General features: G+C 53.8%; 2 protein-coding genes across 4 annotated transcripts; one reads left to right on the top strand and one right to left on the bottom strand.

Annotated features, from left to right (window-relative positions):
- Positions 1-2,405: 2,405 nt before the first annotated feature.
- Positions 2,406-17,140, bottom strand: MATN4 (matrilin 4). Of its 3 annotated transcripts, none has more exons than XM_082361734.1 (11): positions 16,884-17,140; positions 11,719-11,801; positions 10,437-11,006; positions 9,582-9,704; positions 7,638-7,760; positions 7,426-7,548; positions 7,210-7,332; positions 5,165-5,578; positions 4,912-5,064; positions 2,850-2,956; positions 2,406-2,769 (listed from the first exon to the last, which is right to left on the bottom strand). In XM_082361734.1, coding segments are annotated over exons 1-11 (1,881 nt in total). In that variant the 5' UTR covers positions 16,886-17,140; the 3' UTR covers positions 2,406-2,709. The 3 variants fall into 3 exon arrangements, with proteins under 3 accessions (XP_082217860.1, XP_082217859.1, XP_082217861.1); XM_082361733.1 differs by lacking the exon at positions 16,884-17,140 and adding an exon at positions 14,233-14,567; XM_082361735.1 differs by lacking the exon at positions 16,884-17,140 and adding an exon at positions 14,233-14,360 and having other exon boundaries at positions 11,719-11,832.
- RBPJL (recombination signal binding protein for immunoglobulin kappa J region like) lies at positions 14,576-22,638 on the top strand (the record flags this gene model as incomplete). Its single annotated transcript, XM_082361759.1, has 11 exons — positions 14,576-14,758; positions 15,588-15,713; positions 16,896-16,966; positions 17,133-17,248; positions 17,518-17,692; positions 20,013-20,150; positions 20,562-20,671; positions 20,951-21,103; positions 21,851-22,006; positions 22,150-22,253; positions 22,365-22,638. The coding sequence occupies exons 1-11, from the start codon at positions 14,586-14,588 to the stop codon at positions 22,636-22,638; spliced, it is 1,596 nt and encodes a 531-aa protein (XP_082217885.1). The 5' UTR covers positions 14,576-14,585.
- Between the last annotated feature and the right edge of the window lie 145 nt (positions 22,639-22,783).

Raw genomic sequence — 22,783 nt, 5'->3', positions numbered from 1 at the left:
CTCAACACAAGTGCCAGCCGCCAAGGCCTGTAAGGGCTCTGGGACCCAACTCCAAATCAGAGCTCCAGGCGCCATCCAGTGGCTACTGTGGAGATTGCAGGAGAAGAGCAGGCGAGAAAAGAAACCCCACAGAAGACAGTCCTGGCCAGCGCCAGGGAGGAGGGAAGCAGGAGGCCTCACCTGTGCCACCCCCATCGTTGAGGTCCCTGTTACAATCAGACCTCCTCCCCTCAGGCTACTGCCTGATCCAGCTACGGTTCTCTCACTGTGATCTTGGGCAGACAACTCTGCCCTCTAGTCCTGGTTTCCCGGCCGTAAAACAAAGGGGTTGGACGGGCACTTTTGCTCATCTGACCCTCAGGTCCAGGTGAGACCTCAATCATCCTGTCACCCTGTAGGTTAAGGCTTGGCTGGAAGTCACCTCCTCTGTGATTTCTCCCTCCTTACCCACCCTTTGCTCCATCCCTTCACCTGAAGGGTCCTCTTTCCGCTACCGTTATAGTCAGGTGGACTTCACCCCCTCCAGCCCTGGGCTCCCCCAGCTCGGGGGCTTTTCTCAATCATCTTTCTCCCTCCTCCAGTGAGCCAGGGATATGCATGCTTAACAGTGCCTGCTCTGAACTCTGTCCTCCTGGCTTCAAGCCCTGTGTGGTAAGCAGAATAATGCACACCCCCCCGCCAAAGATGTCCACATCCTAACCTCTGGAACCTGTGAATATGTTACTTTACATGGCAAAGAGCGTTTGCAGATGTGATGAAGAGCTTGAGATGGGGAGATTATCATGGATTATCTGGGTCAGCCCAGTATAATCACAAGGGTCCTTACAGAGACAGGAAGGTCAGAGTCAGAGAAGGCGGTATGATGCCAGAAGCAGAGGTTGAGGTGATGAGAGGAATTCGGGTAGTCTCTAGAAGCTGGAAAGGGCAAGGAAACAATTGTCTCCAGAAGGAATGCAGCCTTGCCAACCCCCTTTAGACTGCTAACCTCAAAAACTATTTGTGTGTTTTTTAAGCCACTAAATTTGTGGTGATGTTACAGCAGCCACAGGAAATGAAAACACACTGGTTCAGCTTCTTTTTTCTTAATCATTTTTATTTGTTTTATTTATTTATGGCTGCGTTGGGTCTTTGTTGCTGCACGCGGGCTTTCTCTAGCTGCGGCGAGCGGGGGCTACTCTTCATTGTGGTGTGCAGGCTTCTCATTGTGGTGGCTTCTCTTGTTGTGGAGCACAGGCTCTAGGTGCACGGGCTTCAGTAGTTGTGGCACACAGGCTCATCAGTTGTGGCTCATGGCTCTAGAGCACAGGCTCAGTAGTTGTGGTGCACGGGCTTAGTTGCTCCGCGGCACGTGGGATCTTCCCGGACCAGGGCTCGAACCCGTGTCCCCTGCATTGGCAGGCGGATTCTTAACCACTGTGCCACCAGGGAAGCCCTGGTTCAGCTTCTTACTTGTCATGTGACTCTGGGAAACTTAACCTCTCTTTGACTCAGTTTCCTTGTCTGTAAAAGGGAATGATAAAGGCAATAATTCCTACCTCACAAGGTTGTGAGGATAAAATGAAAATACCTGCAAATCACTTTGAATAATGCCCAAGACTAAACATGTTAGCTATTAATAGTTAAAAGCTGCCATTAACTGAGAGCCTAATACGTAGTACCAGGCACAAGGTCAGATGCCTTAGAATAATTTCCTCCATTCTCACCATCACCCTTGGGCATAACGATTTCAATCCCCATTTTACACATAAGGAAACAAACCCAGAGTAATTTGCCCATAATCACTCTAGGACTGGAAGCATTTTCATCTTTGCACTTGGGAAATTGTACCGGTTTGTGCTCTTTACCTAAAGAGGGTTCGTTTTTATTTTGTTTTTTTTTTGGAGGTAAAGCACAGGCTGGGAAGGCTACTCTGGGCCAGAGGTCCTGGCTGACACCCCCTCCTTTTCCTATCTAGTGCAGGGAGATAAAATCCAGGCGAAACTCACCTATCCTCCCCGCTCCCGTCCCTTTAGGGGATTCGATTACTGCCTCCCGCTCCTCACCAACACCCCCGCCCCCGCCCCGCCCAGTTCGAACAGTTTTTGAGCCAGACTCGGGGACACCAGGAGATGGGCACAGCCAGAAAGCGAGGTGTCCGATCCGCTGGGGGATGGAGGGGCGCAGAATTGCCCAGACCCCAAGGGTACCCGTGGAGCCCCCTCCCTTCCCGCAGCCTGCATAAGGAGCCATCTGTTCTCAGCTGAATAAACAAGCGGGGGGAAGCAGCTCCAGGTCCCCTGCCCCCCGGCCCGACCCCCGCACAATGCGCCTTTCTCCGAGGAGACGCCGCCCGGGCGCCGCCGGAGCGCGCTCCGTCTGGCCTCCCCTCCGCCTGGCGGCACAGCAAGACACGCACACCGACCCCGTGGAAACCAGATTTTTTCTTTTCTTTTTTTTTTGTAAGAAAAAGAAAACAAAAAAAGAAATCCTACAAAGAACTGAGCGCAGCACGTGTCCCCCACATCCCCTCCCACGATCCCCCGCAGTCCGGCTTCTAGTCCAGGCGAAGCCAGCTCGAGCGCAGCGCTGGGAGCCCGCCAGCGCCTCCTCTCCAACAGCCCAAGCCTGGGGGACCCAGGTTCTGCCCGGCCCCAGCGCCCGGACGGCGCACGAGGGGGGCCCAGTCCGCGGGGCCGCCCCTTTTGCCCGGGTCCGGGCCACCCGCGGCCCTCACTTCTGGGTGGCCAGTTGGTTCTCCAGATCCTCCAGGCGCGCCGTCAGCTGGGCCAGTGAGTGGTTAAGGAAGCCGCCGGGGGTCGCGGGGGGTCCCTTCTCCCCTCCAGCCCGTGCCCCGGGACCCAAAGGATATGATTCTGCGACAGACTCTCGAGCGCCTCCAGCGTGCGGCCCTGGAACTCCACAAGACTTTCGCACTCGCAGGGGCTCCGAAGCTCTGTCCCCGCGCTGATGCCCTCCTCTGGCAGCCGGGCACAGAGAGTGGGGGAGTGAGAAGCTGGAGGAGGACCAACCAGCCCTGGCTGAGGCTCTCCGATATCCCTCCACCCGGCCTACGGCTGAGTGTTCGGGTTTGGGATTCAGACAGACCTGGGATGAGTACCAGCTAGGTAGCTGTGAGATATTGGAAACCCCCCCTCAACCTTTCTAAGCCTTAGTTTCCTTATCTGTAAAAATGGATACAATGAGAACACCCATTCGTCCGGCGGTGCTCAGGATTCAGTGATTTTCGTGTGTGTATGTGTGTACACATCTCAGAAGGTTTCTCAAACCTTGATGCTCATTGGAATCACCAGATCTTGTTAAAATATAGATTCTTGTTCTTAACAGGGAAGGGGCTGAGACACTGCATTTCTAATAAACTCCCAAGTGATGTTGATGCTGCTGGTCTGTGGACCACACTTTGAGTAGCAAGAGTCCACAGCAGCACTGTCCAAATGAAACTTTATGTAGTGATGGAAATGTTCTGCATCTGCCTTGTCCAGTGTGGCAGCCACAAGACACAGGTGGTTATTTAACACTTGAAATGTGGCTAGTGCACCTGAGGAACTAAATTATTTAATTTAATGTAACTTAATTTAAATGGGCGTATGTAGCTAGTGGCTACCTTATTGGAGGGTGCAGATCTAGAGCATTTCCTGACGCAAGGAAACACTTTATAGGGTATTTCAACTAGGCCAATGGTTCTCCAAGTGTGGTCCCTGGACCAGCAGCATCGCCTAGGAAGTTATTAGAAATGCAAATGATCAGATTCCACCCCAGACCTACTGAATCAGAAACTCTGGGGTTGGAGCCAACAATTTGTGTTTTAACAAACCCTCCAGGTGAGTCTGATGCACACTAATGTTTAAGAACCACTGATCCAGGGGGCTTCCCTGGTGGTCCAGCGGTTAAGAATCCCCCTCCCAACGCAGGGGACACGGGGTTAGATCCCTGGTGGGGGAACTAAGATCCCACATGTCGCAGGGCAGCAGGGAGACTAAGCCCGTGTGCCACAACTACAGAGCTTGTGTGCTGCAACAAAAGATCCCATGAGCCCCACGCAGCCAAAAATAAAAAATAAAATAAATAAATATTTTTTTAAAAGACCCACTGATCCAAGTCTATTTCCTCATACATTTCAACATCTCTGAAATCAAAATAGTTGCCTTACAATTAAATTCGGCATCCTTTTTTTCTTAGCAGTATAGAAAATAATGAATCTTACAACGGGTGGTATATTAGATTCACTGAATTCTGTAAATGTGTGCCATTTTTAATATTACAGTACAATGCCTGGCACTTGGCCTTCAGTACAGAGTTGCTGTTATGATTTAAAAGTTATATCTCAGTCTGTATGTCATGTTTATCAATGATATTGACAACAGTTCCAGAAAGGCTCCTAACTTTGCAGATGGGGAAATCAAGGAAATAAATATATATTAAATATATATACTTAATACACATCTTTGTGTACCTGAAACACACCCAGTCCTGCCACTTTGCCAGGTCTGTAAAGTTGAATTCCAACCAGGTAAAGGGCTTATGATGTGGCTCCCCTTACGAGTGCTGAGTTGGGTGTGCCTTTGAAAAAATTCCCCCCAAATTATTCTGAACGCCCACTAATTTGGGGAACAGGTAGTTTAGTCCAGTGCTTCTTGCACTTTAACATAATTCTAATCCCCTGAGGGTCTCGTCAAAGTGCAAAACTGTATTCGGTAGGTCTGGAGAGCGCTGGAAATGCTGTAGTTTTAACAAACCACTAGGTGACAGCCCTGCCTCCGGTCCACGGACAACACTTTGAGTAACGAGGCTCTGTGCAGCGAGCCCATCCCCTGGCTGTCACTCAACGAAGTGGGGAGGGAATGAATAGGACCGGGAGATCTCGGAGGGTGGGCAGTGAGGGAAAGGGAGGGGTCCGGAGACCGATGTGCTCACCCGGGCAGATGCTGCCTTTGAGGTTCTCCAACAGGTGCGTCATGGTACTGAAGTCGGGGGAGTAGGACACGTGCAGCTCGGCTGGCTCCGAGGCGATCTCTCGCAGCTCCTCCTCCACCGCTTTGCCTACGCCCACGGCGTACATGACGATGCCTGCAGGGTCGAGGGACGCAGGGGGCACTCTAGGCCTCAGGAAAGCCGCCTCCCCGCATCCAACCCAACCTCAATCCAGCGCGGCCCGCGCCAAGCCCACCTTCCTCCTTGGCGCGCGCCGCCCACACTGAGACGTCATCCTGGGAGCGGCCGTCGGTGAAGACCAGGCCCACGCGGGGCACGTTGAGCGCCCGGGGCCGCGCGCCCTGCGCCTCTGAAAAGCTGTGCTCCACCATGTGGCGCAGCGCAAGCCCGGTCATGGTGCCGCGCTCCATATACTCCACAGCCAGGACCGCCTGCTTCACCTCGGCCGCCGTGCCGTAGCGGCCCAGTGGGAACTCGGTGCGCACGCGGCTGGAGAACTGCACCAGCCCCACGCGCGTGCCTTCTGGGGACACGTCCAGGAAGTCCACGATCTGGTTCACGAAGCGCTTCACCAGCTCGAAGTTCTGCGGACGCACGCTCTTGGAGCCATCGACGAGCAGAACCAGGTCCACGTGGCCTTCCCGGCACCCTACACCCACCCGAGGAGAAGAGCTGGGGTTAAGGGATCAGATCCTTGGCTGGCAACGGCCACCTGCTCACTCATTCACTCGCAAACATTTATTATATAACAGATATTATGTGTGAAGTCCTTCCTATGCCAGGCACTGTGCTAAATAATAATAATTATTATTATCATCAGCGGCATCATTATAATCTTTGCCATTTATTAAGTGCTTAGCACAAGCCAGGCAATCTGCTAAAAGCATCTTTTTAATCATCATCATCATCACAATAGCTACCATTTATTGATCATCTACTATGTATCGGACAGAATTCTAAACACTTTACCACTACTAACAATAATAAATAAAAACAAAAACATTACTATTTGACAGCTTACCATGTACCAGGCACTGGGCTAGGTGCTTTATATATTTTTTCTCAATTCTCCCAATAACTTTGGGTATTATCCCCATTTTCTAAGAATCTGAGATTCTGAAGGATAAAGTCATTTATTTGCTCTGGATTCCACCACTAGTAGTGGCTGAGCCAGGATTTGAAGCCAGGTCTGTCTGACCCCAAAACCCAAGCTCCTAATCACTCTACAAGATCGCCTCCCCTGTTCTGAGACAGGGACCTTGCTAGGCCCTGAAGGAGGTTCGCCAATAAATGAAACATAATCCTGATCCATAGGATATCAGGATAGAGCAGAGCAGTGAGACATACCATTTGCTACCATCAAGGAAAGTGCTTGAATAGAGGGGCTTGCAGGGAGCAAGGCAGGAGTAACTCATTCTTCCTGGAGTTAGTGAGGAAGGCTGCATGGAGGTGGTGACATGTGATTTGATCTTCAGGGATGAGTAGGAGTTCTCCAAGGCAGGAAGGGACATTCTAGATGTTGGGGGCAATGTGTGTAGAGGCATGGAAGCCGGGAGCCCTGGATACGTTTGGGAATGGGCAGGCCAGTATGGCTCAAATGTTCAAGTTTGGCAGGAGATAGGCTGATGGGGTTGGCTCAAGCTAGATTATAATGACCTAAGCCGGTGGTTTCAAAAATTTGACCACAACCCACAGTAAAAAAATAATAATAATAATTAATAATAATAATGTAACAATACATCATGATTCACTTATACTCACATATAATTAAAATTAAGTTTCGTGAAACAATACTTACTCTTTCTACATCCATGCAGTAAACTCTATTTTCTCTCTTTTTTAAAAAAAATTCTAGTTTTTAACCCACTAATTTGATTTTGTTATCTACTGTGGTTACACCCAGCATTTGTGTATCCACTGTGGTTACACCCACTATTTGTGTATCCACTGTGGTTACACCCGCCATTTGAAAAACTCAGGGGTAAGGCATTTGATCTTTATTTTGTAAGCACTGGTGAGCCACAGAAGGCTTTCGAGCAAGGGAGAAATGTGATCAAATATGTATTTTTGAAATTAACCTTGGCAGCAGGGTAGAAGATTGAGGAGAAAGACATGGAGGCAGGGCATGGCACAGCCTCCAACTCCACCACCACCAGCACACACACACACACACTCATACCACATTCTTGGGCCACAGCAAGGACAGGACAGAGTCAAGGATACTCAGAATGTGGGCAGTGGGTCAGAGGCAGACAGAACCCCCTCCCACCCATAACTCACGGCTGCAGCTCTTGCCATCTGCCTGGAGCTGCCACCGCTCAGGGCACAGGCAGCGGTAGGAGAAGCCCTCACTCACGCACTGGAACTCGCACCCATGGTCTACGCCATTGCAAAGGTCCTGGGCTTAAAGGAGAGACAAGACAGAACGAGTCAGGGTGGACTCCACCAGCTAAGATCCCTCGTCCCTCTGCACAAATGCAGGAGACCCCTCCTCACCCTGACAGCTCCTGCCGTCGGGCAGCAAGTTGTAGCCCCCTCTGCAGCGGCACCGTGGCCCACCAAAGGTGCTAACACACTCATGCTGGCAGCTGTGGTTCCCAAAGCTGCAGTGGTCAATGGCTGGTGGGAAGGAAGAGACAGCAAGATGTCACTTCTGACTGGAGCCATCAGAGACCTTGGTCCAGGTGCTAATCGGGGGGTTCGCTCACCCCTGCAGCTCCTCTGGTCCTGCTGGAGTACAAAGCCAGCTCGGCAGCGACAGAAATAGAAGCCCGGGGAGCTGACGCAGTGATGCTCACAGCCATGGGTCCCTTCAGTGCACAGGTCGAGGGCTGAGGAAGAGGTGAGGTCAGGCTATGCCCTGGGGCTGCCCTTCTCAGCCCTGACAGCACAACCACCTGGGGAGCTTTCTAAAAATACCTATGCCTGGACCCCAACCCCCCAAAATCCTGACTTAATTAGTCTGGGGTGGTACCCAGGCATCTGCGATTTCTCCAAGCAAAGGCCCCCTTCCTACTGAGCCAAGCGGCCCTCCCAATTCAAGCCCCAGATGTATCCCAGTGGGCCCATGACTGAGCCACGCATAAGAATGGGAACCCACAGTTGTAGAAGACAGGACCCCTGCCCTCAAGATGTTCACTAACTCACAGAGGAGGACCAGAGTTAGTGAGGCTCTGCCACTTTACCTGTCTGAGCCTCTATTTCCCCATCTGCAAAATGGGGATATAATGGAAGAGAACAATTGCTATTTACAACTGCCTTCTGAGGAGGGTGAACTATTGCCCCGCTGAGTATCTTCATGGTTTCGATGTGCAAATATGGCCTAGAGCTGAGCTGGGGAATAGGGGCTGGAGAGAGATGAGATGCCCTGCATAAAAGTGTGAGAATGTGGGGTTCCTAGAAAAGAGATGGGGAGTGGAGAGAGGAAAAAAAGAACAAGAGAGATGGTGTGGAGATGAGTTACTGTGGGTTGAGTTTGCCAATGGAAAATCCCCTATAGTGGGGTGACTGAGGATTTTCAGGATCAAGGGTGCCTAATGTTCAATTATACATAATGGGTGTTTCTTTTTCTGTGTGTATGTTTGACTTCACTTAGATGTAAGTCACACCTCTGTCCACCCCCCATCTTTAGTAAAATAGATGTATGCACGACTTAACATATACACACACATGCCCTTGTGTGCACAAGTGTGTCAACCAAGGAAGAGGCTGATTTACATGCACAGGACAAGAACAGCATGCGTGGATTGAGAAACTGCACGAGGACCCATAAATTGAATTCAGCAGAAGCTCAGAGCTAGAGGTGACCACAGAATGTAAGCACTTGGGGAATTCCCAGAGATCTTGGGAAGGGTTTTGAATGTTCACAGGTCATCAAATGGGGCTTCACGCCAGCCTTTTCTAAGCCCCAGAAACAAGAAGACCCCAGCTGACATCTGGGTTATTGGAAACACAGGACCTCTTTTTCCAGAATGTTGTGAGGTTGAGAGATGATGCATGTAACACTCCTAGCTTAATGTCTGATGCTAACCTGGCATACAGTAAATGGCAGCTGCCGTTATGATCAAAGGATTGGACATATATACACAGGGGGGAAAACCCCAACTGTATAAGCAAGGCAGTGTGTGTCATAGCTTTTCAGAAAGCAAAAATGAAGAACCAGGCCTTGAGAGATCTGCAGGTGCAAAGAGGAGTGGCAAGAGCAGCCCAGGTGAGCAGCCCGGAAAGAACTGAGATGCAGAAGCTGGAATGAGCAGCGTATATGAGGGTGGGGAATGAAGGGGATGTATGGAGACCCCAACTCTGTCAAGTAACAGAAACAGTAAGGATATGCCTGTGAAATCACACAAGTTTGGGAGCTGTTTTGGAGCCAGGTGGGAGATGAGCCTGAAAGAGGGGGGAGAGAAGGCTACAGAAAATACACTTAACTGTATTAACTGTATGACCTCTGTGAGGTCAAGATTTCTAGCCCTGGTCCCACCAAGGACTTGTGTGACCCCAAGCAACACCTTCCCTTTCCTAGACCTGTAAAGTGAGGGAGCTGGACTTTGACCTCCAAAGGCCCTTCCAGACTCATTGTACTGATGCTAGGCCAATGGGGAGCCACAGAAGGCTCAGGAGCCGTGAGACTGAAGGGTGGGGGTAGCTCTCACCCAAACAGCTCTTGTCATCTGCTGCTAGCCGGTAGCCGGGGTTGCAGGCACAGTGGAACGTGCCGGGGGAGCTGACACATTGGTGCTGGCAGCCGTGTCCCCCCTCAGCACACAGGTCCTTTCCTGAGGACATACAAGAGTAGAATCAGCAGGGGACAGATGGGGAGAACCCTCCAACAGGAGAGAGCTGAGTGCGGTCAGAGCAGACCCCATGCTCAAGGATGTCTTTAGATGGAATATGGCTCGTTTGAGAGGGGCCAATCCAGGTGGAAGGGCTTAGGGAAAGTATAGGGCCTCAGTGGCCCCTGCGAATAGGCTCGGAAGACCGGAGCACCGGGCCAGAGGTGTCAGTGGGATAAGGGAGGACTACAAGGTGTAAAGTAGAGGAAGAAGAGAGATGCTAAATCAAGGTAAGCGGCATAACTCAAGGTGTGACGAGAACAGATCTTGCAGCATTGTGGGAGGAGTTAAAACGAGAGTGGGAGGGGTCATCCCCAAGTGGGCGGGGCTTGACTCCGGAGTGGGCTACGGCTCTCAGCCTTGAGGGGTGGTGCTTCTTGTGTAGAGAGGCGGTTTTGGAGTTAGACGTTAAGCCTGTGGTAAACCACAACAGTCCATCAAGGTACGCGGGCACGCGAAACGTTGCTCCTTGTGGGCGAAGCCTTGAGCAAAAATGGTTAGAGCTGGAATTCCACACAACCCGCGATAGGCCAGGGCAACTCCACGGCCTGTTGGGCGGGGCTAAAGATGGCGTGGGCGGGGCCAGCCGGGAGGGGAATGGGATTCACTGTGGTGGGAATGGGAATCGGAGCGGTTGGAGAGTTCCAGTCTCGCTCCAGCGTTCCCCTCACTCACGACACAGCCGGCGCTGGAACTGAAGGCCAAACTCCTGGATACGGTCGAAGGACTCGACGAGGAAGACGTGCTCGTCCAGCGGGGGAGACGCCATGGCGCGCAGGGAGGCCACGTCTGCGCGCTGAACCCCCACGGCGTAGATCTCGATGCCGCGGGCGCGCGCCTGCGCCGCCACTTCGGCCACGCGATCCTGGGGCCGCCCGTCGGTCACGATGACAGCGACGCGAGGCACGCGCGCCTCCGGCGGGCGCGCGCCCTCGGCCACACTGAAGGCCACGTTCATGGTGTACTGGATTGCCAGCCCGGTCATGGTGCCCTGCGCCAGTGGCACTAGAGCGCGGATGGCGCGCTCCATATCCTCGCGACGTGAGAAGGTTCCGAGCGGGAAGACGCTCTGCACTTGACTCGAATACTGGATCACGCCGACGCGCGTGGCGTTGGGCCCCACGTCCAAGCTGCGGAGGAGGCCCACCAGGAACTGCCGCATCGTCTGGAACTCGAAGGGGCGCACACTGCGCGAGCTGTCAATCACGAACACCAAATCCAGGGGCCCAGTACGGCACCTGGGACCTGCGAGGAGATCAGGGAGGACTTTCCTAGGTTAGCCAAGCCTCACCTCCTGGGAGAACCCCACAGAAACCCAGGGCGGAATGGTGCTCTCCCGGTGTAACAGCGCCTAGCAAATGCAGGTTAGCTCCATCCACTCACCCAGCATTTGAGGAGGGCCTGGGCTGGGAGACTGCACCAAATCTCTATCCTACAGTTCTGAGGGCTATACTGAGGAGGTGTTATCCATTTGGGAGGAGGGCGAGGGGACGTCGCAAACTCAAATGCCTACAGGAGCTAGGCAGGCAACATAAATAAATGAGTGAATGTGTTGGGTTAGGACGGAGGACCCAGAGAGCCCGTATAGCTCATAAAGTGGGCAGCTCCAGACAAACGTTGCCTTGCAGCCGTGAGGACCCCATGTTGGCAGATCTTTGGGCTTTTCAAGAGAAGTCCGAAATTGGGGTTTTTATGTGAAATCTCCTGGTTTTTTTCAATTAACTTTTAAAAATTAAACGCCAACTGGACAGTTCTGCATGAGCCCAACTTGGGTACCTCCAAGCCACATCCTACAGATGGGAAAACTGAGGCCCAGAGAGTTGAAGCTGTGAACTCGAACCCAACCCCTATGGTTCCAAAGCTCTTGTTTTTCTCTCCCCAGCAGGCAGTTGGCTGCAGATGGAGAACCTGCTTTTGCGCCCCTCCCCCTGCTTCTGAGGGCTGGGCTCTGGCTCACCTGCGAACTGGAGCTGGGTTTCCCAGGGCTGGAGAAGGAGTAGCAACATGGGCAGCAGCGAACATAGAAGCCCCCTCATTGCCCTCGGGGAACAGAGAACAGAGGTATCAGAGCCTGAAGGGAGGAAGGAAAATAGCAAAGCAATAGAATTTACAGAGCTCTTATTCTAGGTGATGGGCATTTTGAGGGGGAGGAGGGTCATGGGTTTATTTTACTAATCTCTCTAGTTTTGCGTATGTTGAAATTTTTCGTAATAAAAAAATTTCATCACGGTGAGATTGCTGGAAACACAAGGAATTCCGCTTTGCAGAACTGCAGAATAATAAATAAATAGAAAGTAGATTTAAAAGATACAGAATTTAAAAAGGAAAAGCCTTGGGACTTCCCTGGTGGTCCAGTGGGTAAGACTCCGTGCTCCCAATTCAGGGGGCCCGGGTCTGATCCCTGGTCAGGGAACTAGATCCTGAATGCCACAACTAAGACCCGGTACAGCTAAATATATAAATAAATATTAAAAATAAAATAAAATAAAAAGGAAAAGCCTTTCCTTAATGCCAGCCACGATGTTAAACGTTTTTCACGCATCGTGGCATTCTTTGAACCCTCTCGACAATTCTATGGGTCTAAGGCTGTTGTTGTTCCCATTGCAAAGATGAGGAAACAGGCTCAGAAAACTTCAGCCCTAGTACCCAAAGTCGCGCGGCAAGAAAGTGGCTGTACCAGGATGTAATCCTACGCCTGGGGGGTTCCGAGAACCAGCCCGCGTGAACCTTTGCAGAGGGAAACCATTCCGCACCGCGCCCCCTCCTCTCTGCACACAAGGCGCCTCTGTGTGACTGTCCTCCCGCCCACCCGCCCACCCACCCACCCCACAGCCAAACAGGCACCGCCCCAATGCAGGCCTGCATCGCGTTGGCCTAAACCCTCCACGCAGATGAAGTCGCGACTTGGCGCCGCCCCTTCCCGCCAGCTCTCAGGAGAGACCGCCAGGGGGCGCCTTCGCGCGTCTGTCTGTGTTGGCTAGGTGGCCGTGGGAAGCCCACATCTGCCCAGCAGGTGCCCCTGCCCAAAGCAAATAGGGGGCTGGGAGCCCCAGGGCCTTGGCGATAAGGCCCGGGCAAAATATATCCGGCGCTAGGGCCAAAGAGCAGAAGTGCACAGGGTTCCGGGGACAGTGGCATTGGATGCGCCCAGGACGCGAGCCGGCCCGGGCCTCGGAGCGCAGCCATGGACCCTGTGGGGGCAGGTGAGCGCTCACTCTCCCGCGGCCCTTGGCGACGCCCCTTGAGAATCATGAAGGACTCCCATTGTACAGATGGGAAAAGTGAGGCCCAAGAAGGTGGCCCGCCGAGCTGCAAAGGAACCTAGGACTCCTGGCTCCCCTTCTCCCTTCTGAGCTGTCTGGCAACCTGGCCCCTAGGCGTCACCTCTTTTCCTTCCATTCGCTCCCTGGGGTCCCTATCCCCCCCCACCCCCGCACCCCCTGCTGAAGCTGTGTTAGCCATTTTTCTGTTTCTGTTTCTTGGCAGAGGTGGCCAGCTGCCCCTAATCCAACCGCAGCCCCGCCCCCCTCCCCAATTCCGTGAATGGTCCTATTCTGAGCAAGGTCGGGTGCCTGGAGAGAGCGACAGGCGCCCTTCCCGTCCTGGATCCTCACCGTCTTCGCCTTTCAGGCCTGGTAGAGGAACAAAAATCCCTCTGACAGGACCCATCGTGGGAGGGTGACTAAGCCAGATGTGCCAGCTGGAGGTGGGAGGGTGTGGAATGCCTTCTCCAGCTTGGGCCACAGTCTAGGCAGGCGAGCACCCCTGGGGAGTATGAGGGTAAAGGCACAAGGGGCCTTCGCTGCCTCCCATCCGTTCCTACCTGCAGAAGCCTCTGAGCCCCAAAACCTTGATTAAGTTTCCCCTTATCCTGCTCTTGGCCTGAGCCAACATCTCGCCTTGCACCCCACCTCCACCCAACCCTAGAAAGTCGAAATAGCGCCTGCCTCAAAGTTCATCACCTTTCCAACCCCTCATTCTACAGAGGAAGGAACCAGGACCAGAGAGGGTAATGTCTTGCCCAGGTCACACAGCAACGTGGCAAGGTGATAAGGCTGACACTAGAACCCGGAGCGCCTCTGAGGCGGTTAATCATTGCTTTAAGAAGAAATGCCCTTAGGGTGGGAAAAGTGGACTCTTGAGGGAGGAGAGGTCTGCGAATAATTCCTCAAGAGTTGGCTGAAGAATAAACACTTTGAGGACGTTCCGGGGAGCGGCGGTGGGAGGTGGGGACCCGGGGGGGGGGAGGTTCCTGGAGGGAGGAGGTCAGGGAAAAAGTGCCCCCTCTGCATTTTGGCGGCCGTGCTGGTGGGGCCTCAATTTGGAAAGGACCCTACATAGGTGGGAAAGGGCACGGCAGGTCGGACGGGGGCATCGTAGGCGGTGCAGCCGCGCTTAAATACGGTCGCCAGGTCTGGCTGGATGCCTGCTCCCCGCAGACCCCTCAGCGCACCCAGGCCCTCTGACTCACCTGAGCCTGCCGGACAGCTCGGAGGCGCGGCCGCAGAGCGGAGCCGACGGGCGGAGCCTCCCGGGCAGTTGGACCAGGTAACGGCGCGGGCAGCGTGCCCAAGATGCGGATGGCCAGGCAGCTGGAGCGAGCGGAGGCGGCGGCCGCATTTAACCCGGGGGCTGGCAGGTGGGGAGGGGGAACGCGGGCCGCGACCCCTCCCACTGGTAGGGAGCGACCCCCCTTCCTCCGAGGGCTGGGGCGGGGCCAGCGCGGCGCCCCCTGCTCCGCCACCCCTGAGCTGCAGACGCCTGCTGCGGGGCCGGAATCGGGCTACAGTTGGAGGCTGGGCGGCTACGCTCTCCGCAGCTGGAATGCTTTGGAAGCCGCCGAGGCCCTTCCCCGGGGAGAGCCCCAAGGGGCGGAGCGGGGCCTGGCTCGGCCGCCGGCTGCTTGGCTCCGCTACCGAGGGCGCGGCCAGGCTCTTGTCCCCCGCCGCCCCCTCCAGAGGTGGGGAGAGGCCTCGCACTCTGATCCTGCGAAGAGGGTAAAGGGTTCAGAAGGGCAGCCTCAGGGTTCATTGCTCTTCCCAGGCCCCACCTGGTGGTCCCTCAAATTCTGCCATCACCGACGCCTTTCCACGGTCTCTGCAATTACTTAGGTCTTGGGCCCATCACCCTCATCAAAACTCCCAGGCGGAGACGCCACCAGACCCCTAGGCTCTTACTGGCCCACTCCACAGGGCCGATGGAGGCCCTGAAATCAGGAGAAGGAAAGCTAAGACAGCAACAGGCGCCTTCTCTTGGGAGAAAGGGGGTTGAGAGTGTTGCTTTAACCCGGAAAAGACGAAAATATTCCCCCAGGATCCTGGGCACACAGTTTGGGGGGCCGTCCATTTTTCCAGGCATCTGCAGGTAGGCAAGAGAGCACTCTGGTCCAGGGGTCCAGCAAAAGCTCCCCCCCATCAAGACTGCACCGGGGTGGGTCCCCCCAGGGTGTAGGGAAGCCAGGCGCCCTCACAAACTCTGCCTCCGTCACAAGACGGGCACAAGCGGGGCCTTTGTGCCTCTGAGGCCTCTCCCCAGTGCTCCAGGCTGCAATGGGCGTGGAGCCAGACCTGCGGAATGGCGCCTGGGTGGTCCCGGGTGGGCTCCAGGCAGACCTCAGTGAGCACCACGCAACCCAAATATTTAGCCCACAGCTTGCACCCAAGTCCCCTCCCTTGCCTAAGGCTTCTTCTCTTTGACCCCGAGGGGGCAGACCTAGAACGGTCCCTTCAACCCATTCATTGCATTCCACCTGCCCCCTTCGGGCGCTATGCCACCTCGCCCCTTGACGCTCCCTGCTGCGGGCGGCCGGCCTGTCCCCACTCCCAGGTCATCCCCAGAGCCCGCTGCGGTCCTGAGGGAAGGTGTGCGCCAGTGCCTACAGCAACAGTGCGAGCAGACCGTGTGGATCCTGCACGCCAAGGTGGCCCAGAAATCATACGGAAATGAGAAGCGGTAGGTCCCTCAGTGGCCCTCCAAGGTCCCTGCGACCCGACATTCTGCTCTATGTGCCCCTCCCTTTTTAGTGTCTTTTAGAACCTGGAGAGGACTCAGGGCTCAGCTATTGGCCAATCAGGGGCCTTTTCCTTCAGCCACCATCAGCCCTGACTTTGGTTTATAGCAGAACCTCCCTGTGAATCTCTAGTCCCCATTCACCCATTCGTTCATTCTTTCATTCCACAACGACCTACTGAGTGCTTATCATGTGTCAGGCTCTCTGGTACTGCTGGGCACCGGGCATACAGTTGAACAAGACAGCTATGGTCCCTGCCCTCCTGGCATCTTCACTCTAGTGTGGGAGAGACAGACAATAAACTCCTCACAAATCAGTAAACAAGAGGCTTCCAGATTGTGATGAGAGCTAGAAGGGAAATAGAACAAGGTAAGATGATAGAAACTGAGGAGCGGGGATGTACTTTAGCTAGCAAGGTCAAGGTGGTAGAAAGGCCTTTTAAGAAGGTGACATCTGAACTAAGACTTGAATGTGAAAATGGAGCCAGACATGAGAAGATCGCGGGGAAGCGTGTTCCAATTAGAAGGAACAGAAAACACAAAGACCTTGACACAGTACTAGCTTGGCCTGTTCCAGGACAAAAGAAGTCAGAGTGGCTGGGATTAGAGAAAGAGGTGGGCATTGCAGGAAGTAAAGTTGGAGAGGTAAGCAGGGACCAGATCATGTGAGGACTTTGAATTTAAACCACTGGAGGATTTTAAGAAGATGAGTAACATACTCTAAAAAAAATTTAAAACAAACACATTCTGGCTGCTGTGTGAAAAACACGTTGAAGGGGGTAGGAGTGGAAGCAGAGAGACCAGTTGGAAGGCTGATGCAGAGGTCCAGGCAAAAAGTGATGGCAGTAGGAACTAAGGTGGAGGTGGTGAGAAGTCAGTGGATTCTGGATATGTTTTAAAGGGAGTGGATAGGACTTACCGATGGATTGAATGAGGAATGTGAAAGAAAGAAAGATTCGGGTGTTAATGGGGTTCACAGTCATGGAGAAGCCTGGGGAGAGCGGTGAGAAAGGTGTGGTGGGGGGGGAATCAAGGATTCTGTCGGGTCTTTGCTACCTTTGAGACGCCTACAGGACAGTCAAGTGGAGATGGATACACGAGTCCAGCGCTTACATGTCTCCGCAGGTTCTTCTGCCCCCCGCCCTGTGTCTACCTCGCAGGTCCCGGATGGAGGGTGAAGCCAGTGCAGGGCCAAGGTGAGGGCGGACTCCAGGGATGCCGGGCGCCTCCCTCTGTAAGGCGACCCTCAGTAGGGCTCGGGAGCGGGGCGGTTCTCAGTCGCAGTCTCAACGCGCCCTCTGGCGGCGAGAACTAAGCTTGCCTGACACTTGAGTCCCAGAGCCCGCTCGCGTCCCTTTCCAGCCCACCAGGCAGGGGAGACCGGGCCCGTCGTCTGCGGTTACATGGGACTGGACGGCGCGTCCGGCAGCGCCGCCGAGACGCAGAAGCTGAATTTCGAAGAGCAGCCGGACTCCAGGGTGAGAGCGCATGGGAAGGGGGTTCGATTCTTGCTCCCATCCTTGCCTCTCTCTTTGGTGCGGGGGGGCTCCTTTACTCCCCTGCAGAAGCCAAAAGATAGGTGGGGATGCTGAGAGAACGGGATTCTGCCTTGAGGGTGAGCCCAAGAGCTTGGACGTGCAGCTTCATGTCACGTCCGACGGGGCGGACGTCAGATAACGGGGGAAAGTCAGTTCATCCAGGGACTTAGGGCTGGGGTGAGACGATCCCATCTCCGCCAACCCTGTAGGAATTCGGTTGCGCCAAGACCTTGTACATCTCGGACGCAGACAAGAGGAAGCACTTCCGGCTGGTGCTGCGGCTAGTGCTCCGAGGGGGGCGGGAGCTGGGCACTTTCCACAGCCGCCTCATCAAGGTCATCTCCAAGCCCTCGCAGAAGAAGCAGTCGCTGAAAAACACCGACCGTGAGCGGGGTGGAGCCTGGCCGCTGGGCGGGACGGGGAGGTGCCCCAGGTCTGGAAGCTGCTAGGTTCGGGAGGGGGGAAGGGGAGATGCCTGGATTGTAGGGGTGGGGTCAGGGTGGGAGAGGTGGAGTCTGAGCCGGAAGGGGGCGGGGTCTGGGTGAGTAGGTGTGGCTTAGGTCGGGGAATGGGAAAAGTTGGAGAGGCAAGAGCAGAGGAAAGGGGACAGAGGCCGACTTGAGTTTGGGGTTCCCCAAAATGGCCGGTAGGTGCTGAGCTAAAGACAGATTAAAAGTGATAATGAAAGGGCAGGGGAAATTCAGTTAAAAATATTTATTCAGTGCCTGATGTATATGCAAGTGTCTGTTCTGGAGGAACGGACAGCCTGGCAGAGGAGAGAGACACACATAGCTGATCAAAGAGACAGTTTGAGATAAGTACTGTCCTGGCTGCCAAGTGACAAGTCCCAGGGCTGATGGCTTTGAAAATATGAGGAAACAAAGCCTGAATGACAATGACAACATCACTGCTACCCTCGCTGGAAGATGGAAGGGAGAAGTAGGGGATGGGGGACTTTCTTGGCAGGTAGATACATACAACACCCTGTTTGACGCTCAACCTTGTTAGGTGAGTCGTAGATGACGAAAATGAGGTTTGAAACATTCATCCATTCATTTAAGAAATATCTGGGCCTGGGACTTCCCTGACGGTCCAGTGGTTAAAACTCGGCACTTCCACTGCAGGGCACGCGGGTACAATCTCTGATCAGGGAACTAAGATCCCACATGCCATGCAGCGTGGCCAGAAAAGAAAGGAAGAAAGAAAGAAAGAAAGAGAGAGAGGGAGGGAGGGAGGAAGGAAGGAAGGAGGAAAAGAAATATTTGGGCCTGTCACCTTACAGGTGACTTGCCTAAGTTTGCCGAGCTAGAAAGTGGCCCACCCAGGGTCTGAACTTGAGTCAATGTGACTGTGAAGCCCAGCTCCCACCCCTACACCTTACTTACTGTCTGTTAAAAACCTTGAAGAATGTCTCAGATCCAGGCAGTGCTCTGGCTGGCCCTTGGTGTCAGGAAAGGGCCAGGGAGGGGTAAAGTGGTATAGTGTGATGGTTTGTGTTTTTTTTTAAAAGCTTGAATGCATTATTTATTTATTTATTTATTTAGGGCTGTGCTGGGTCTTCGTTTCTGTGTGAGGGCTTTCTCTAGTTGCGGCGAGCGGGGGCCACTCTTCATCGCAGTGCGTGGGCCTCTCACTGTCGCGGCCTCTCTTGCTGCGGGGCACAAGCTCCAGACGCGCAGGCTCAGTAATTGTGGCTCACGGGCCCAGTTGCTCCGCGGCATGTGGGATCTTCCCAGACCAGGACTCGAACCCGTGTCCCCTGCATTAGCAGGCAGATTCTCAGCCACCAGGGAAGCCCCAGTGTGATGGTTTTGAGTGCAGATTCTGGAGCCAGGAGGCCTGGGTTTCAATCCTGGCTCTGCCACTGGCTAGCTGTGTGATCTAGAGGGAGTTGTTCTCTTGAATAGAGATAATATTTTCTACCTCAGAGGGTTGTTAAGAGAAGCAAAAGGGCTAACACATTTTAAGCATTTAATACAGTACCTGAAACACAATAAGCTTTAGCTATCATCATTATGCAATGCATAGGAACTTGGGTTAAGTATACATTGAGCACCAACAGTATGCCTAGCACTGTCAGGGGAGAGAGGGCGATGACCCAGTGCTTTCTCCCCAGGTGGTCAAAATCCAATTAGAAAACAAAGTGGCTGCTCTGAGTCTGTGTTAAAAGGCTGGAAGAGATCAATGTCAAGCCCTAGAAATATACTGCTGTTTCACACCACGCAGCCTTTGCTTATGCAGCCCCCTGAGCAACTCCTACCTACTTCATGCTTCCCAGCTGAGAGTATAACCTCCTCCAAGAAGCCCTCCTTAACCCAGCCAGCCCTCACTATATCATATTGAAAATTTATATTTATTCCCTGTCTCCCCTCTGAGACTGTGAACTCCTCTAGAGCAAAACTGGGTCTAATTCACCCTTTGGCACCCAGTACCCAGCACAGTGCCAGCCACCAAGTAGGCACTTAGTAACTACTTGATAAAATTCTGTTTATTGAACTGAAGGATGCCCAGGCAGCAAAAAGAACCAGACAAAGGTACAGAAGCAGGATTACAGCAGGTGCTAGATAAATAGCAGTGACATATGAATGCCCAGTGTGTCTGGGAATTTGAGCCAGACTGGCTCAGGGGACAGAGGATGGGAACTTACCTGGCAAGTCCAAGGGACCAAGCCAGGCAGGGGCACTGATTCCACCTCCCCTCACAGTGTGCATATCCTCGGGCTCAAAGGTCTCCCTCTTCAACCGCCTGCGCTCCCAGACGGTCTCCACGCGCTACCTCTCTGTGGAGGATGGGGACTTCGTGGCCAGTGCACGCCAGTGGGCTGCCTTCACTCTCCACCTGGGTAATCCCACCAGAAGACCTGGGGCTGGGCACTTCACATGCATTCCCTTTTTAAATCTTCATCACAACTCCTCAAGGAAATTTGCCCCATGGAACCGAGGCTCAGAAACACAAAAAGACTTGCCAAAGGTCCCAGTGAGTTGGTGACTGATCCAAGCTATTCAGACTCCAGTGTCCAACCCCTTCCCTCAACTCAACCCCCACCCCAGGGGGCAGACATTCGCAAGGATGGCCACAAATGACATCTCCAGGCTGAGAATCTTCAGCCTTAGCTGCCTTCCTGTGTGCCAACCTTGCCCATAAGACCCATGTGCAATGTGAGGTGGAGTCAGAGGCAAGAAGGGTGGAATTTGGGGCAGAAGCTTGGGACCCCTGAATCCCTCCTTCCTTCCCTCCTTCTTTTTACTCCCAGCTGATGAACACTGTTCCCAAGGAGACTTCCCGCCTCGAGAGGGCTACGTCCACTACGGCTCCCTGGTGCAGCTGATCTGCACGATCACGGGCATCACACTGCCTCCGATGGTATGGGAAGGGAGGGCACAGCTGCAGGGGTCCCCCCAGATCCACACAGAAGGTGTGACCCACAAGTGCAGCGCTGGAGAGTGAGAGCCCAAAGCATGATGACACCTATCCTCACTTGGGATACTCAGTGCTTTGTGGGGCTGGATGGAGGTCAAGCGCTGGCGTGGGGGGAATATGCCAGTGTCCTGCCTGGCTATCGAAGTAGCAGAAAGAGGGAAGGGAAGCCTGTGGGCACCCAGGCAACTTGCTGCCACGCTTCCTCCCACCCTTTTGCTGTAGATCATCCGCAAAGTAGCTAAGCAGTGTGCACTCCTCGACGTGGATGAGCCCATCTCCCAGCTGCACAAGTGTGCATTCCAGTTTCCAGGTGGTCCTCCAGGAGGGGGTGGCACCTACTTATGTCTCGCCACAGAGAAGGTGGTGCAGTTTCAGGTGAGAAGCAGAGAATATCAGCACCAAGGCGTCCCAGAAAGTCAGAGTGCGGAGAACGTAGAATGTAAGGTCACCATCATCATCATGGCTGCTACTTACTGAGCAATACTGCCTCCCGTGGAATGTTAGAATTGTAGACTATCAGCACAGACTCAGAGAATGTACAAAGAATAGTGATAATGGTATTGAGCAATACTTCCCAAAGGATATTAAAGTCATAGAATGTTGTGATATAAAATTGTAGAATGTAAATTAAAATAATAATAAGTAATAGTATTGAGTATTATTGAGCAAAGACTATTAGAATCGTAGAATGTTAAGACAGAATTGTGGGAAATTACTATTATTATTATAGTAATAATATATTACTATAAATATAAATAAACTATTATATTATCATAAGAGAGAAAACCATAACATGTAGAAAATAACATTATTATTGAGCAATAATCCCTCCCAAAGAATCTTAAAATTTTGGAATGTTAGGGCACAGAATTGCACAACGTTTAAAAAAATGGGATATTCTAGAATTCTAAGCAAATACACCTTTAGAAACCAGCTAGTCCAGCGAGCTGATTTAACTCCAAAGAGAGAACTTAAGGATTTTGTCCAAGCTCGCACGGCAGGTAAACCGCAGAGCCGAGGACCGGAACGCTAGGAACGCGGAAGCCTCTGCACTGAGCTGGATGGACGCGCTGCCAGCCGCCAGCCGCGGCTTCTGCCCCATCCCCTCGGATCTCCCCCCAGGCCTCCCCCTGCCCCAAGGAGGCGAACAAGGCGCTGCTCAACGACAGCTCTTGCTGGACCATCATCGGCACCGAGTCAGTGGAATTCTCCTTCAGCACCAGCCTGGCGTGTACCCGGGAGCCTGTCACTCCGGTGCCCCTCATCAGCACCCTCGAGGTGAATCGGCCGCTGGGGGGGCGCTGCCGGGCGCTGCCGGGCGTGGATACCACCTGCGCTGGAGGGTGGGAGTGCAGGTGAGGGAGGGCTGCGGGCTCTCGGCCACCGCTTCTCCCACACCCCCTGGTCTCACCCTCCCCCAGCTGAGTGGCGGGGGCGATGTGGCAACCCTGGAGCTCCACGGTGAAAACCTCCACGCGGGGCTCAAGGTTTGGTTCGGGGAAGTGGAGGCCGAAACCATGTACAGGTATGAGGAGGGGGGGACTCCTATGGGTCCCAGGGAACGGAGCAGGTTAGGGGTGGGGGGATGCGTGCCATCAGTATCACTGCAGCCCTGACCTCGATGCCCCACCCCCAGGAGCCCGCGGTCCCTAGTGTGCGTGGTACCAGACGTAGCCGCCTTCGGCAGCGACTGGCGCTGGCTGCGCACACCCATCACGGTGCCCGTGAGCCTCGTGCGCGCCGACGGCCTCTTCTACCCCAGCGCCTTCTCCTTCACCTACACCCCCGAGTACAGCGTGCGGTCCGGGCCCGCGGGCGCCTCCGCGCCCGCCGCTGACGCCGATGCGCTCCTGGAGAGCATCCATCACGAGTTTACACGCACCAACTTCCACCTCTTCATCCAGACGTAGTAGGCGCGGCCTGGACGCTGGGCCTGACCCCCGGTCGGTTTTCTGGGTCCTGGGCCCTGCCCTCTGCCCTGTGCTGCGGAAGTGAAGGCTGCAGCCCGAGCAGCAGAAGCCTCTTGCCTAGAAACCCGGCCCTGTGGGTCTAACA

Source organism: Balaenoptera borealis, assembly GCF_965194805.1.
Source record: "Balaenoptera borealis genome assembly, chromosome: 16".
In the NCBI taxonomy this organism is placed as follows: Eukaryota; Metazoa; Chordata; class Mammalia; order Artiodactyla; family Balaenopteridae; genus Balaenoptera; species Balaenoptera borealis.
The sequence above is the reverse complement of the archived record's forward strand: the minus strand, read 5'-3'. Positions and strand labels throughout refer to the sequence as shown.

Bases quoted from the DNA above. Each gene is read 5' to 3' on its own strand.
- MATN4 (XM_082361733.1), bottom strand. From the start codon at position 14,381: ATGCGGCCGCCGCCTCCGCTCGCTCCAGCTGCCTGGCCATCCGCATCT. The intron at 9,705-10,436 runs GTGAGTGAGGGG...GTATGTCCTCAG, and splicing joins GTTCCAGCGCCGGCTGTGTC to GAAAGGACCTGTGTGCTGAG. The intron at 7,333-7,425 runs GTGAGGAGGGGT...CTCTCCTTTAAG, and splicing joins CGACGGCAGGAGCTGTCAGG to CCCAGGACCTTTGCAATGGC.